Raw genomic sequence first — 10,928 nt, forward strand, 5'->3', positions numbered from 1 at the left:
TTGGAGGGTTCAAGGAGTTAATAAACGTGGCTACTTAACAGGCCCTGGCTTGGAGTAAGTATTCAATAAATGTTACTCTTATCATAGAAAAATTGAGGGGAAGAAGGTAACTCAAGTAGTGGGCGCCGAGTGCGCCCCAGGCTCTGGGCTGAGGTCTGAGATTCATTGAATTCTCACGGTAGCTCTGTGACATGGAGACAGAGTTACATGCCTGATGCCACTCAGCAGGGAGGCGCAAATGACAGGCCTGGCCCTGGTGTCTCCACATTCAGTTGCAGGGCCCTGTGCCCTTCAGGACCCCCAGAGGACACCTCCAGGTTGAGGCTGTCTTACCGAGGAGGAGATGGGTGGAGAGGCAAAGTCTCTGTCCAGGTAGAAGCCAGATCTGTCTCCCTCACCCCGTGTGCGGCTTGCAGAGTGAGCAAGGGGCAGAGAGAGACCTTCGACGTGTGCCAGCCAGGCTGGAAGCATCTTCACTGAAGGCTTGGGGCAGAGGGCTCGGTGGGTAGAGGCAGGATGGACCACCAGTGGCAGAGCCAGCCTCTCCTGTCCTCTAGCTGTGTGGTCATGGCAAGTTACCCACTCTGAGCCTCAGTTTCCCATACCTGTAAAATGAGCGTCATGGTAATACCCACCTTGTAGGAGGAATTGAATGAGTTAATATCAGTAAAGTGCTTAGAATGGTGCCACGCCCACAGCAGGTGCTCAGCAAACCCCAGCGTATAGGGCTGGCAGGAGGCAGCCCTGCCTGGTGCCCAAGTCAGGTCCTGGCTATGCCTCTGCCTTCCACCCGCTGCCGGGGGAGGGCTTGGGATAGCAAGAGGGTTATTTTCTGCAAGGGAATTTCACAGCCCAGGAGGTGCTGGCACAGATGCCCAGACCACAAAGGTGTCCGGTGTCCCTGGCTTCCTGTCCCTCTGCCCTGGGCCTGCCACACATGCTGGTTCCTCTTGCCCAGCAGGGCTAGGCCAGGGGTATTCTGGGACTTCACCCCACCCAGAACTGGTGGCCGAGACCTGAGCAGCGACCCCCCAGCCAGAAGTCTCACTCACCCTGGTCCTGACAGCCCAGAGCTGCCACCCCATCCTCTCCATTTGGCAGAATCCACTGACAGGACAGCCCACCTGCCGTTGCTGGGGCAGGATTCCAGACCCACCCGAGGCCAGGGCATGACTCTGCCTCAGTTTCCTCTTCTGTAAAAGGGATGATAGTAGACCTTGCTGCCCATGTTTGGGAGGGAGAAGTGGATCTGGTGTATCGCAAGGGCTCCAGCCTTGACATTTATTTATACATTCAACACATTTACTGAGGCCTCCAATGTGCGGGCACAGGTCACGGTGCTGGAGACACGGTGCCCAGGATGAAGTCGACCCTGGAGGAGATTGTGGGGGGGGGGGGGGGGGGCGGTGCTGGAGAGACAGGCAGTGACCGGGGCTATGGAAAGGAAGAAGAGGATGTCAGGTAGGGACACTGCTGTGGAAGAAACACCGGAAACGAGTAAAGGAGGTCAGCTGAGGGGCGGGGAGGCAGTGCCCCGGGGATGGACAGAAGCCCTGACAAAGGTGCACTGGAACCAAGAACGGCAGGAGGCCAGGCAGTGAGCCTTTTGTTCACCTGGGGGAGGAGGGACCAAGGCCCCCAGGCGGGGATGAGCTCGGCCTGTGGGACAGCAGGGGCCTGGACACACTGGAGTTGGGGGGAGGGTAGAAGACGACCTCGGAGACAGAGGGGAGGGCGCTCCTCCAGAAACGTGGCACCCGCAAACCCCAGAGCAGCCTCTCGGCGGGCGGGATCTGGCTGCACCTCCTGCTTGGGTGGGGTCCGGAGTATCATCCGTAGCCCCAGCCGAACAGACCCCTCATGCCTACTTGGGGTCCCGCACCGTGACGTCCAAGCCCGGATGCCGGGGATCTGAGGGGGAGGTCACTTAGAGGTCTCAGCCAAGTCCCCCTCCATCCCATGAGGATGACCTCCATAATTTGAAGGCGGAAGCCCTGCCCCCAAATCGCCCTCAAAGCCTTCTTGTGACTTCGGGGGTGACCTGTCTCAGACTCCAACTCTGGGGGTTCCCAGAGCCTGGAGGGGTCGGACGCCCAGACCATCCGCCCCATGCCCAGAAGCCGCGGTCCCTGCGCCACCGGGAGAGGCTGGTGCAGCGGGCGCCTGCCGGGCCGCTGCGGCAAAGGCTGGGCGGCCGCGCCCTCCCCCCGCGGTGATTCACCCCGCCCCCTCCCTCTGCCTCTCCCTCCTCCCCGCAGGCCGCCGCCGCCGCCGCCGCCGCTGCAGTGCGCAGGAGACCGCGGCCCGCGCCGCAGCGCGCCCGAGCGGGAGCCGGAGCCGGGCCGGGGTCCGCGCGCCTGGCGGATGCGCCCGCGGAGCTCCCCAGCGCAGCAGCCCGAGCAGCGGCCGCCCGCGCGGCGGGGATGCCCGGACGCCGGGCCCCGGGGCTGGGCCCCCGGCGGTAACCGGAGCGGGGGGGGCCGCGCCCCCCCTCCTCCCCCCTCGCCGGTCCCAGAGCCGCAGCTGCTGCGCCCGCGCGCTCCCGGGGACATTCTAACCGCCGCCGGGTCCCGCCGCCTCTCGCCCCGCTATCAATACCGGCGGCCCGGGAGCGGGGCGCAGCGTGCGCAGCGCAGCCATGGGGACGCTGCTGGCCTTCGTGGTCGGCGCGGCACTGGGTGAGTGCGCGGGGGGCGCGCGCGGCGGGGCCACAGCGGGGCACTGGGCGGGCGGCGGGATTCGCGCTCTGGGGCCGGACGGCGGGGCGAAGGCCACCCCCGGCCCATCTCCCGGCCCGGCTAAGTCCGCTTCAGAAGTTGTGCGCGCGGGGAGCGGGGTTAGGGAGGGCGGTGGAGGTGCGGGTGGGCAAGAGCGGGCGGGGGCCCGGCTGGCACAGTTTCGCGGCTGCGGGCGCCCAGCCGGGGGCGAGGAAACGCGGAGTCAGCTGCTCCCGGAGCCCCGCAGGCTGCAATGTGACACCTACAGCGGCGGGAGGGGGTGGGGGGAAGGCGGCGCCCGGAGACGGAGACGAGAGAGACTGAGAGACAGAGAGAGATGGAGACGGGAGAGATGGGGCGAGAGACAGAAGGACTCACAGTACTCCTGAGTGCTATGTTGGGAGGATGGGGTCATGAGAATAAAGAGAAACAGAGACAGAGGGAGGGATGCAGAGCTGCCCAAGAGAGACTGAGGAGAGTTAAGAATCTGAGTGGTGGAGAGAGAGAAACTTAAGAGGCAGAAAGAAGTGGAGACACGGGCAGACACGGGGAGAGATGGAGTTTTAAAGGGACAGGGAAAGGTGGAGAGAGATGGGAGAGGCTGTCTGAGCCTGGAAAGAGGACACAAAGTGGTGGGACCTTCAGAGAGCCCCTTAAGAGAGAGAAAGAAGGGGAAACAGAGGCACTCAAGGAGGTGGAAAGAGCAGAGGAGGACAAGAAGCCCCAAGATTAATAGAGGAAGAGATTCAGGGACGCAGAAAAAGACCCAGAACTGGAGCTGGAGACACATGCATTAGCAGTTAGCGCTCGAGGGGGCAGGAAGGAGGTGGCAGGTAAAAATGTGGAGGAGGGACCCAAAGGGGTTGGAATCCAGTAGGGGTGCAAAGGCCCTGAGGCAGGAAGGAGTTTTGAGAAGCTGATAGGAGGTGGGATAGGGGCCTGGAGGTCAGGGAGCCTGGGGGCGGGAGGACAAGGAGGCAGGAGAACTTGCGGAAGCGGGGATGACACAGGAGCTTGTGGGACTGGGGAGCAGGGCTGAGTGTGGGTCTGCCCTGGTTCCAGGGCCCATCTGCCCCTCTGAGGCCCTGCCTTCTCCCGGCACATGTGTCTGGGGCTGGCGGGGTGTGCAGAGCAGTAATGGTGGAAATAACTGCCGCCTTGAACTTCTAATGCAGCTGGAAGTCTAGTCCCACCACCTGGATGCTGCAGTCGCCTGGGCAGGGACCCTGAAGGTGGGGTGCTCGGGTGACAGACCCTGAGTTACTGACAGCATTGACAGCCTGTTGGTTGGGGGCCTCCTGTGGACCGGGCCCCCCGGGGCCTTACCTAACTTATGGAATCTGCCCAGCAACCTCCAGAAGCAAAGACGATCATTGCCCTCACTGTTCACAGAGGGAAACTGAGGCTCAGAGAACATGAGGGCCTTGCCAAGGGGACGCAGCACCTGGCAGGGCCAGGTTTGGTGTCCGGTTCTGTCCCTTCCTGATCATTATTGAGGGGAAACAGATGATTTGTGGGGGCCCGGAGAGCCGACAACCGGCAAATGTGGCGTTGCCCCGAGTGACGGGTGCCCCTGCGCGGCCTGTCCCCACAGTGTCGTCAGCCTGGGCGGGCTGTGTGGAGGTGGACTCGGAGACCGAGGCCGTGTACGGGATGACCTTCAAGATTCTGTGCATCTCCTGCAAGCGGCGCAGCGAGACCACCGCGGAGACCTTTACAGAGTGGACCTTCCGCCAGAAGGGCACCCAGGAGTTCGTCAAGGTACGTGGGGCGGGGGTGGGCGTCCGTGTGGACCGGGGCTGGCTGCCAGGAGGGCTTGTTTGTTTTCAGTAATGTGCTGGTATCGATGACTGGCTCCCCCTTGACCCGCTGGTGACCTCGGGCCAGTGGCGGAGCCTCTCTGAGCCTCAGCGCCCTCCTCTGTAACGATGGGGCGGCCGTGGTCTCCAGCTCAGCTCACTCTGAACGGAGTGAGTTGATGTACCTGGCACATGGCTGGCACAGAATAAATGCCGTCGGAATTATGTAGAACCAGCAGAAATGTCTTGGACAGTTGTCCTGGGAGCACATAGCACCCGCTGGACCTCCCGTGCACTCTGTGTGTTTTGAGTTACGTCTGCGGGGGCGCCATGAGCTTTGAGGGGCTGCTGGAGAACAGGGGTCTGCAGCAGCTGGGGTCAGGCTGCCTCTGTCCCTGCCGAGGAGGGTGCCTGGTGGCCGGGGACAAGCTATAGAGAGTGGGGGCCAGGACGGCTGGACGGGCACCGGGAGGGTGACTGAGGGACGTGCGCGTGTGTGGTCTCAGGGCGAGGGGCACAGTCAGGGGCCCGGGCAGACCCAGGCAGGATCCCGGCCCTCCAGACCCTCCCTGCCTGAATCCATGGGGCCCGAGTCCCCACGCTTGTCCCTCTGTGTGTCAGGGCGAGGGACAGCACAGAGGGGTGGGCGGGGAGGGGGCGCAGGTGGTGACCCCTGCTCGCCGCCCCCAGATCCTGCGCTATGAGAACGAGGTGCTGCAGCTGGAGGAGGACGAGCGCTTCGAGGGCCGTGTGGTGTGGAACGGAAGCCGGGGCACCAAGGACCTGCAGGACCTGTCCATCTTCATCACCAACGTCACCTACAACCACTCGGGTGACTACCAGTGCCACGTCTACCGCCTGCTCTTCTTCGACAACTACGAGCACAACACCAGCGTTGTCAAAAAGATCCACCTCGAGGTGGTGGACAAGGGTGAGTCGGGCCCTGCTGCCCCCTCATCCCTGTTGCCCACCGGCGGCCAGATGGAGGGACAGATGGCAGGGAGAGGACAGGCTGGCTCCACGCCTGGGCCGACCGTCCATGGTGGCGGGGGGAGCCGCACCTCCTTCCCCAGCTCCAGCTCTGGCCTCTCTTTCTCTCTAACCCCGGAGAGGTCACAGTGGGCCTCTCCTGTGGAAGTTCTGGGTGCAGAACTCAGCTCTGCCCCTTGTGCTGTGTGACCTCCGGCAGGTGTCTTTCTGTCTCTGGGCCAAAGGGTTGCCCTGTAGAAAACAGGATGAAACGTCTCAGGGTGTTGTTTGAACCCTTCTCCTGTCCTGGGAAGGTTATGAGCATCGGGCAGTTTGCTGGATGTCAGCTCCTGGCGCATGTCTGGCTCACAGTGGGACCTCAGTACGCGGGGCGATGGATGCTGGTGGTTCTGGTGGCCGAGTAGCCAGAGCCCCACCTCTCTCTGTCCCGCGGCAGGGGAGAGATGAGTGCGTCACCCATAGCGGTGCTCCTAAATTCTGCTGTGCACACGGAGCACCCTGGAGGCTTGCTGAGGTGCAGTCTGACTCAGCAGACCTGGGTGGCCCAGGATCCCCCTTCTGACGAGCTTGCAGGTGAGGCCATGCTGCAGGGCTGGGCCACGCTGAGCAGCCAGCATCTAAGGTGCTTTGGAAACTTTTCATCGTTTTGGCTTCAGCTGCCTCAACCTGTTCTCTGAACCATCTTCAGATGGGGATAAACTGGAATTTTCCAGGGCCCTACAGCCATTGGCTCAGAGTCAGGGAGATATCCCTGACCTTGGGCAGCAAAGACCCAGGGCAGGTGTGTCCCGTGGGGCCCGTGGCGCACACGCATCGTCATGGGCAACACACAGGGTCTTTCCTTTCCCCAGGATGGGTGCCAGCCCAGCGCCTTACGTGGAGTCCTCCTTGAGAGTCCTCCGGGCAGGGCTCTCACTGTCCCTGTCCTACAGGTGGGGAGGGCTGGGCTCGGGCAGGTTAGATGGTGTGGTCAAGGTCGCAGAGTGGGACCTGGACGTGAACCCGTCAAGCCTGTGACTCCTGTGTCTGTTCTCAGCACGATTCACTGCTCCCTTGTCAGCCAGAGCCTGCGGGTTTCTTTTTATAATTAGCATTTTTACGTTTATTGTCAAAGTGATCCAGCGGAATTCGACGCAGGAGACAGTCTGAGCGACTCCTCGGTGTAGGTGCCGATGCTGGGTGGGCGGCCACCCCCAGACACAGCAGATGCAGCCCCGCCCGCGTGAGTCGGGTGGGGGAGTGGAATTGCTGTAACAAAGGCGCCCCCAAATTCCGCAGCTTAACAAAATCTGTCAGTCCGGTCTCCCAAATCAGTGCTAGGTGAGGGGTGCGGAGGGCGGGGATCCGCGATGCCCTCGGGCAGCCAGGTTCTTTCCATCTTGTGGCTGGGCCCTTGCTCAGAATGGCCCTCATCTCGTGGTGGAGGCAGCGGCTGAGGCATGGGGACCCGGTGGAGCCTCTCCTTCCACGTTATCTGCATGTTACACCCCCTCCCAGAGCGTGTGCTCTCAGCAGCATTTACCACGACACGGAGCCCTTCTGTGGTCTTCCCGCAGCCTGCGGCCCCAGCGTTACCTGCCACCAGATTGCAGTATTGCATGCATGAGAGTACAGTATTTTATATCATACTCTACAGTATATTAACATTACCAAACACACGACAGTATTTTTATCCTAACCCATCATACTAGAGTATTTTTAACATTACTCACCATACTACCATATTTTTATCATTACCCACCATGCTATAGTATCTTAAAATACTATGAATTATATTGTAGTATTTTAAAATTTTTCTTGTTATGTTATAATATGTTCATCATTGCCCATCATGCTGTAGTATTTTTAACATTACCCATCACACTGCAGTACTCCTTTCGTATTATTGTCTGGTTAGCGTTGCCGGCCGCCTATCATCTTTTTTATTATGACCCCCCCATCAGACTGTGGTTTCAGCGTTCCCTGTCAGCCTGGATCGCCCGCCTCCTGGTAGTAACCCCCAGGGAATGAACCGAGTCATTTCCAAAGGAGGGGCAGTGGGGGTTGGTGGTGAGACCCCCTCCGCCCTGGCGGGGTCAGAAGACGGTAGGAAGCACCGGGGTCCCCCAACCAGGAGTAGGGCTGGCAGGCGGGGATGAAAGGGCTGATTCTGCTTGGGATGTCGTCGGTGTGAGTGGAAAATGTCTGAAAGCCGGCCCCAGGGGTGTGGCTGGGGCGTGGGACCTGGGGGCTACCCTTGTGGGTGGTGGGTAGAGCTCTTAGGAGGTTGGGGATGTTTGAAGAAATTGAAGGTCTCCCCACAGCAGGTGCCTCTGACCCTCTGTGTGACGCTCTGCCTGGGTCCCTCATCTGTAAGGGAGAATGACAGCCACCCCGGGTGTCTGTGTGGGTTGGTGGAGGCTGCGCTGGATCCCCGGCCGCTATCGCTGAGTCTCTGGCTGTGCAAGCTCTGCAGAGCAGCTCGGACGCTGCAGTCACCTGCACTCGGGGCTGAACCCTGGCCCTGAGTCCAATCCTGGCTGTGCATCCTTGGCCCAGCACCTTCCCCACTCTGGGCCTCAATGTCCTTGTCTGGAAAACGGGTTACAGACCCGTGCCGTCACTGTCCTAATCTAATTGGAAGAGCCGGAGATTCCAGGTTACCAAATTCCTTTGGGCGTTCAGTCCCAGGAGCAAGACCGAGAATTCCAGTGAGGTGACTTTATCCACTTGTAGCCAACTCAGTGTCTTCCTGAGGGCAGCTGAGCGCGAAGCCAGGACGTCTCTATCCTGGGGTGGTTTGGAAGAGTCGGGGAGATGCTCAGATAGAGACGCTGGGGTGAAGCACAGAGCCTGGCCCAGAGGTCACGTTCAGGACAGCTTTGGAGGCAAGGAAGGGGTGAACGAATGAATGAATGGACGAGTGAATGAATGAGGCGTGGAATCCGTCCCGGCCCCTCCTGCAGGGAAGCAGGGAGAAGCATCCAGCGCGCACCTCCCTCACTCTGGCGCAGAAAGCCCGGGTGCCACCTGCGCGGGGGCAGGGGCCGCAGAAAGTGGCCGCGCACAGGGCGGGAGGACGCGCGCGCACCGCGGGGAAAAGCAGATCCGGCCGACTGGGAAGGGAGCCGGCATGCGAGGCGGACCTGCGACAGCCGGCGCGACGCCCGGGTGGCCTTGCGCTCTGGTCCTCTGGCTGAATCGCGTCTTTTGCAGTTTAAATTGAGGTTCAATGAAAGGAAGCTGGCAGTGAGAGGGGCCGCGCGGCCCGGAGGCTGGGGGTTCCGCCCCGCCGCTTGGTGCTGATGGCTTGCGCTGCCGAGCCTTGTGGATGTTAACTCGCTTCCTTTTCCCAGCAGCCCTGTGAGAGGCCATGAGTATTATCTTCCCCATTTTGCAGAGGGGGAATCAAGGCCCAGAGAGGTAGAGTCATTTGCCTAAGGTCACACAGCTAGTAAGAGGCAGAGCCAGGATTCGAACCCTGGCCAATTCGCCCCAGCGCCCCTGCTCTTCCACGTTGTACAGCCCCAACAATAACAGTAATAGTAATATTAATAATAGCAAACATTGATTGAATGCTATTTATGTCAGGTGCTAGTCTAAGGATCTTTAAAGCTTATGTCATTCTCATGACACTCCCATGAAGGAGATATTGTGATTATCAACTTCTAACAGATGGGGAAACTGAGAGCCAGAGAGGCTGAGTCACTTGCCCAAGGCCACACAGCTGGCAAGAGCCAGGATTGGAACCTGAGCCCTTGGGTGGCAGAACTATAGATCTGGGGGACCTGCAGCCACCTGAGTGACAGAGATGACCCCCGAGTCACACAGGGAGGCATGAGGAGGGTGACCCCAAGGCACACCCAAGGCTGTTTATTTAGAATCACAGCAATAACAATGGCCCCGGGGAAGCTGCATGGGTCCCATGGGCCCGGGGAGGCCCAGACACTTGCCCAAGCTCAACCACAAGCTGGAAGCACGCTCAGGCTGCGCTGGCTCCCCCAGCCTGGGCTCGGCAGCCGCCTGACTGTGCCTGGCCCCGCAGCCAACAGAGACATGGCGTCCATCGTGTCGGAGATCATGATGTACGTGCTCATCGTGGTGCTGACCATCTGGCTCGTGGCGGAGATGGTGTACTGCTACAAGAAGATCGCGGCCGCCACGGAGGCCGCCGCACAGGAGAACGCGTGAGTGGCGGTGGGGGTGAGGGAGGTGACCCAGGCACCCGGGACTCCCCCAGGGGAGCCTGAGCGGAGTGGGGAGGGGGCTGGGGGCAACCCAGTGCGCCGTCCCTGTCGTCAGAGACAAATACGGCTGCTGTCAGGTCCAACCCCCCTCCTCCCTCAGACTCAGCCCCCACTTCTCTCGGGGCCGTGGTTCAGCCCAGCATCCTTCTCCCCAAAGCTATAGGAATCCAGGGCCCTAACCCCTTTCTCCCCTGGGACCTGGGCGTCTGAGCCCCCGCTTCCCTCCTGCCTCAGACCCAGGACTTCCTGTGGGTCTCTAGGAGTCTAGCCCGCAGCCCCCTCCTCTAACTCCGGAGCCCTGAGCACCTGGGGCACAGACCTCCACCCTCTTCAGTCTGCTGGGGTGGGCCGGACTGGTGATGGGTCACCTGTACACCTGGCCTTTGCCCCCACAGCTCGGAGTACCTGGCCATCACCTCAGAAAGCAAAGAGAACTGTACGGGCGTCCAGGTGGCCGAATAGCCCTGGTAAGGTGGGTGGGTGGGCAGGGCCCGGGGGCCCGGGCGGTGTCAGCCCCCTCGGTCCCTGATGCCCTGTCTCTCCCTCACCTTCAGGCCCTGGGCTTCACCTCAAGGAAGAGCCAGCCCTACTGGGAAACACCCGGGCACAGCCTGCCCCCAATGGGGGTGGGCCATTCCTGGGCCTCCACAAGCCTCAGAGACCTGCCAACGGAGCCTCCGGGGTGGGAGGGGGCAGGGGGCTTGGCTGACACCCCAATGCAGCCTTCTTTCTCCCGCCCCATCGCCCACCCGCGCCATGCATGATGGGTAAAGCAATACTGCCGCTGCCCCCGCCCTGCTTCTGCTGCCTGTTGGGGGGGGCGGTGAGGTGGGGGCAGCGGCCCCTCACCCCCCTTCTTGCTGATTTGCACACATTGGCCGCTTCAGACACGCACTACTGGGGCCCAGCCCCTCCCTGCCCCCTCCCTGCCCAGAGGGGGTGGTGATGGGCCAGAACAGCTTGGGGCAGCGGGTTCTGGGAGCCACTCTGACCCCCAGCGGCACTTCCCCTCCTGCTTCCTCTGGCTGGACCTGGGGTCCCCTCTCCTGTGATGCACTCCTGCCCCAGCTCAACCCGCCCTCTCTCACCAGCCTTGGAGTGTGGCCACTTAGAAAGGGCCCATTCAGCCTCGTCTCTCTTGACACAAATAGTTTTGTTCATGGAATAAAGATTCTTGGACTTGATTGGAAGTCTGT

At 61.1% G+C, this 10,928-nt stretch overlaps 1 protein-coding gene across 1 annotated transcript; it reads left to right on the forward strand.

The window, feature by feature from the left end:
* Window positions 1–2,289: 2,289 nt before the first annotated feature.
* SCN1B (sodium voltage-gated channel beta subunit 1) lies at window positions 2,290–10,916 on the forward strand. The gene is made up of 6 exons (XM_008515101.2): window positions 2,290–2,678; window positions 4,312–4,478; window positions 5,207–5,447; window positions 9,531–9,672; window positions 10,128–10,199; window positions 10,287–10,916. The coding sequence occupies exons 1-5, from the start codon at window positions 2,639–2,641 to the stop codon at window positions 10,192–10,194; spliced, it is 657 nt and encodes a 218-aa protein (XP_008513323.1). The 5' UTR covers window positions 2,290–2,638; the 3' UTR covers window positions 10,195–10,199; window positions 10,287–10,916.
* The last annotated feature ends 12 nt before the right edge of the window (window positions 10,917–10,928 follow it).

This window comes from Equus przewalskii, chromosome 9 (assembly GCF_037783145.1).
Source record: "Equus przewalskii isolate Varuska chromosome 9, EquPr2, whole genome shotgun sequence".
Lineage (NCBI taxonomy): Eukaryota > Metazoa > Chordata > Mammalia > Perissodactyla > Equidae > Equus > Equus przewalskii.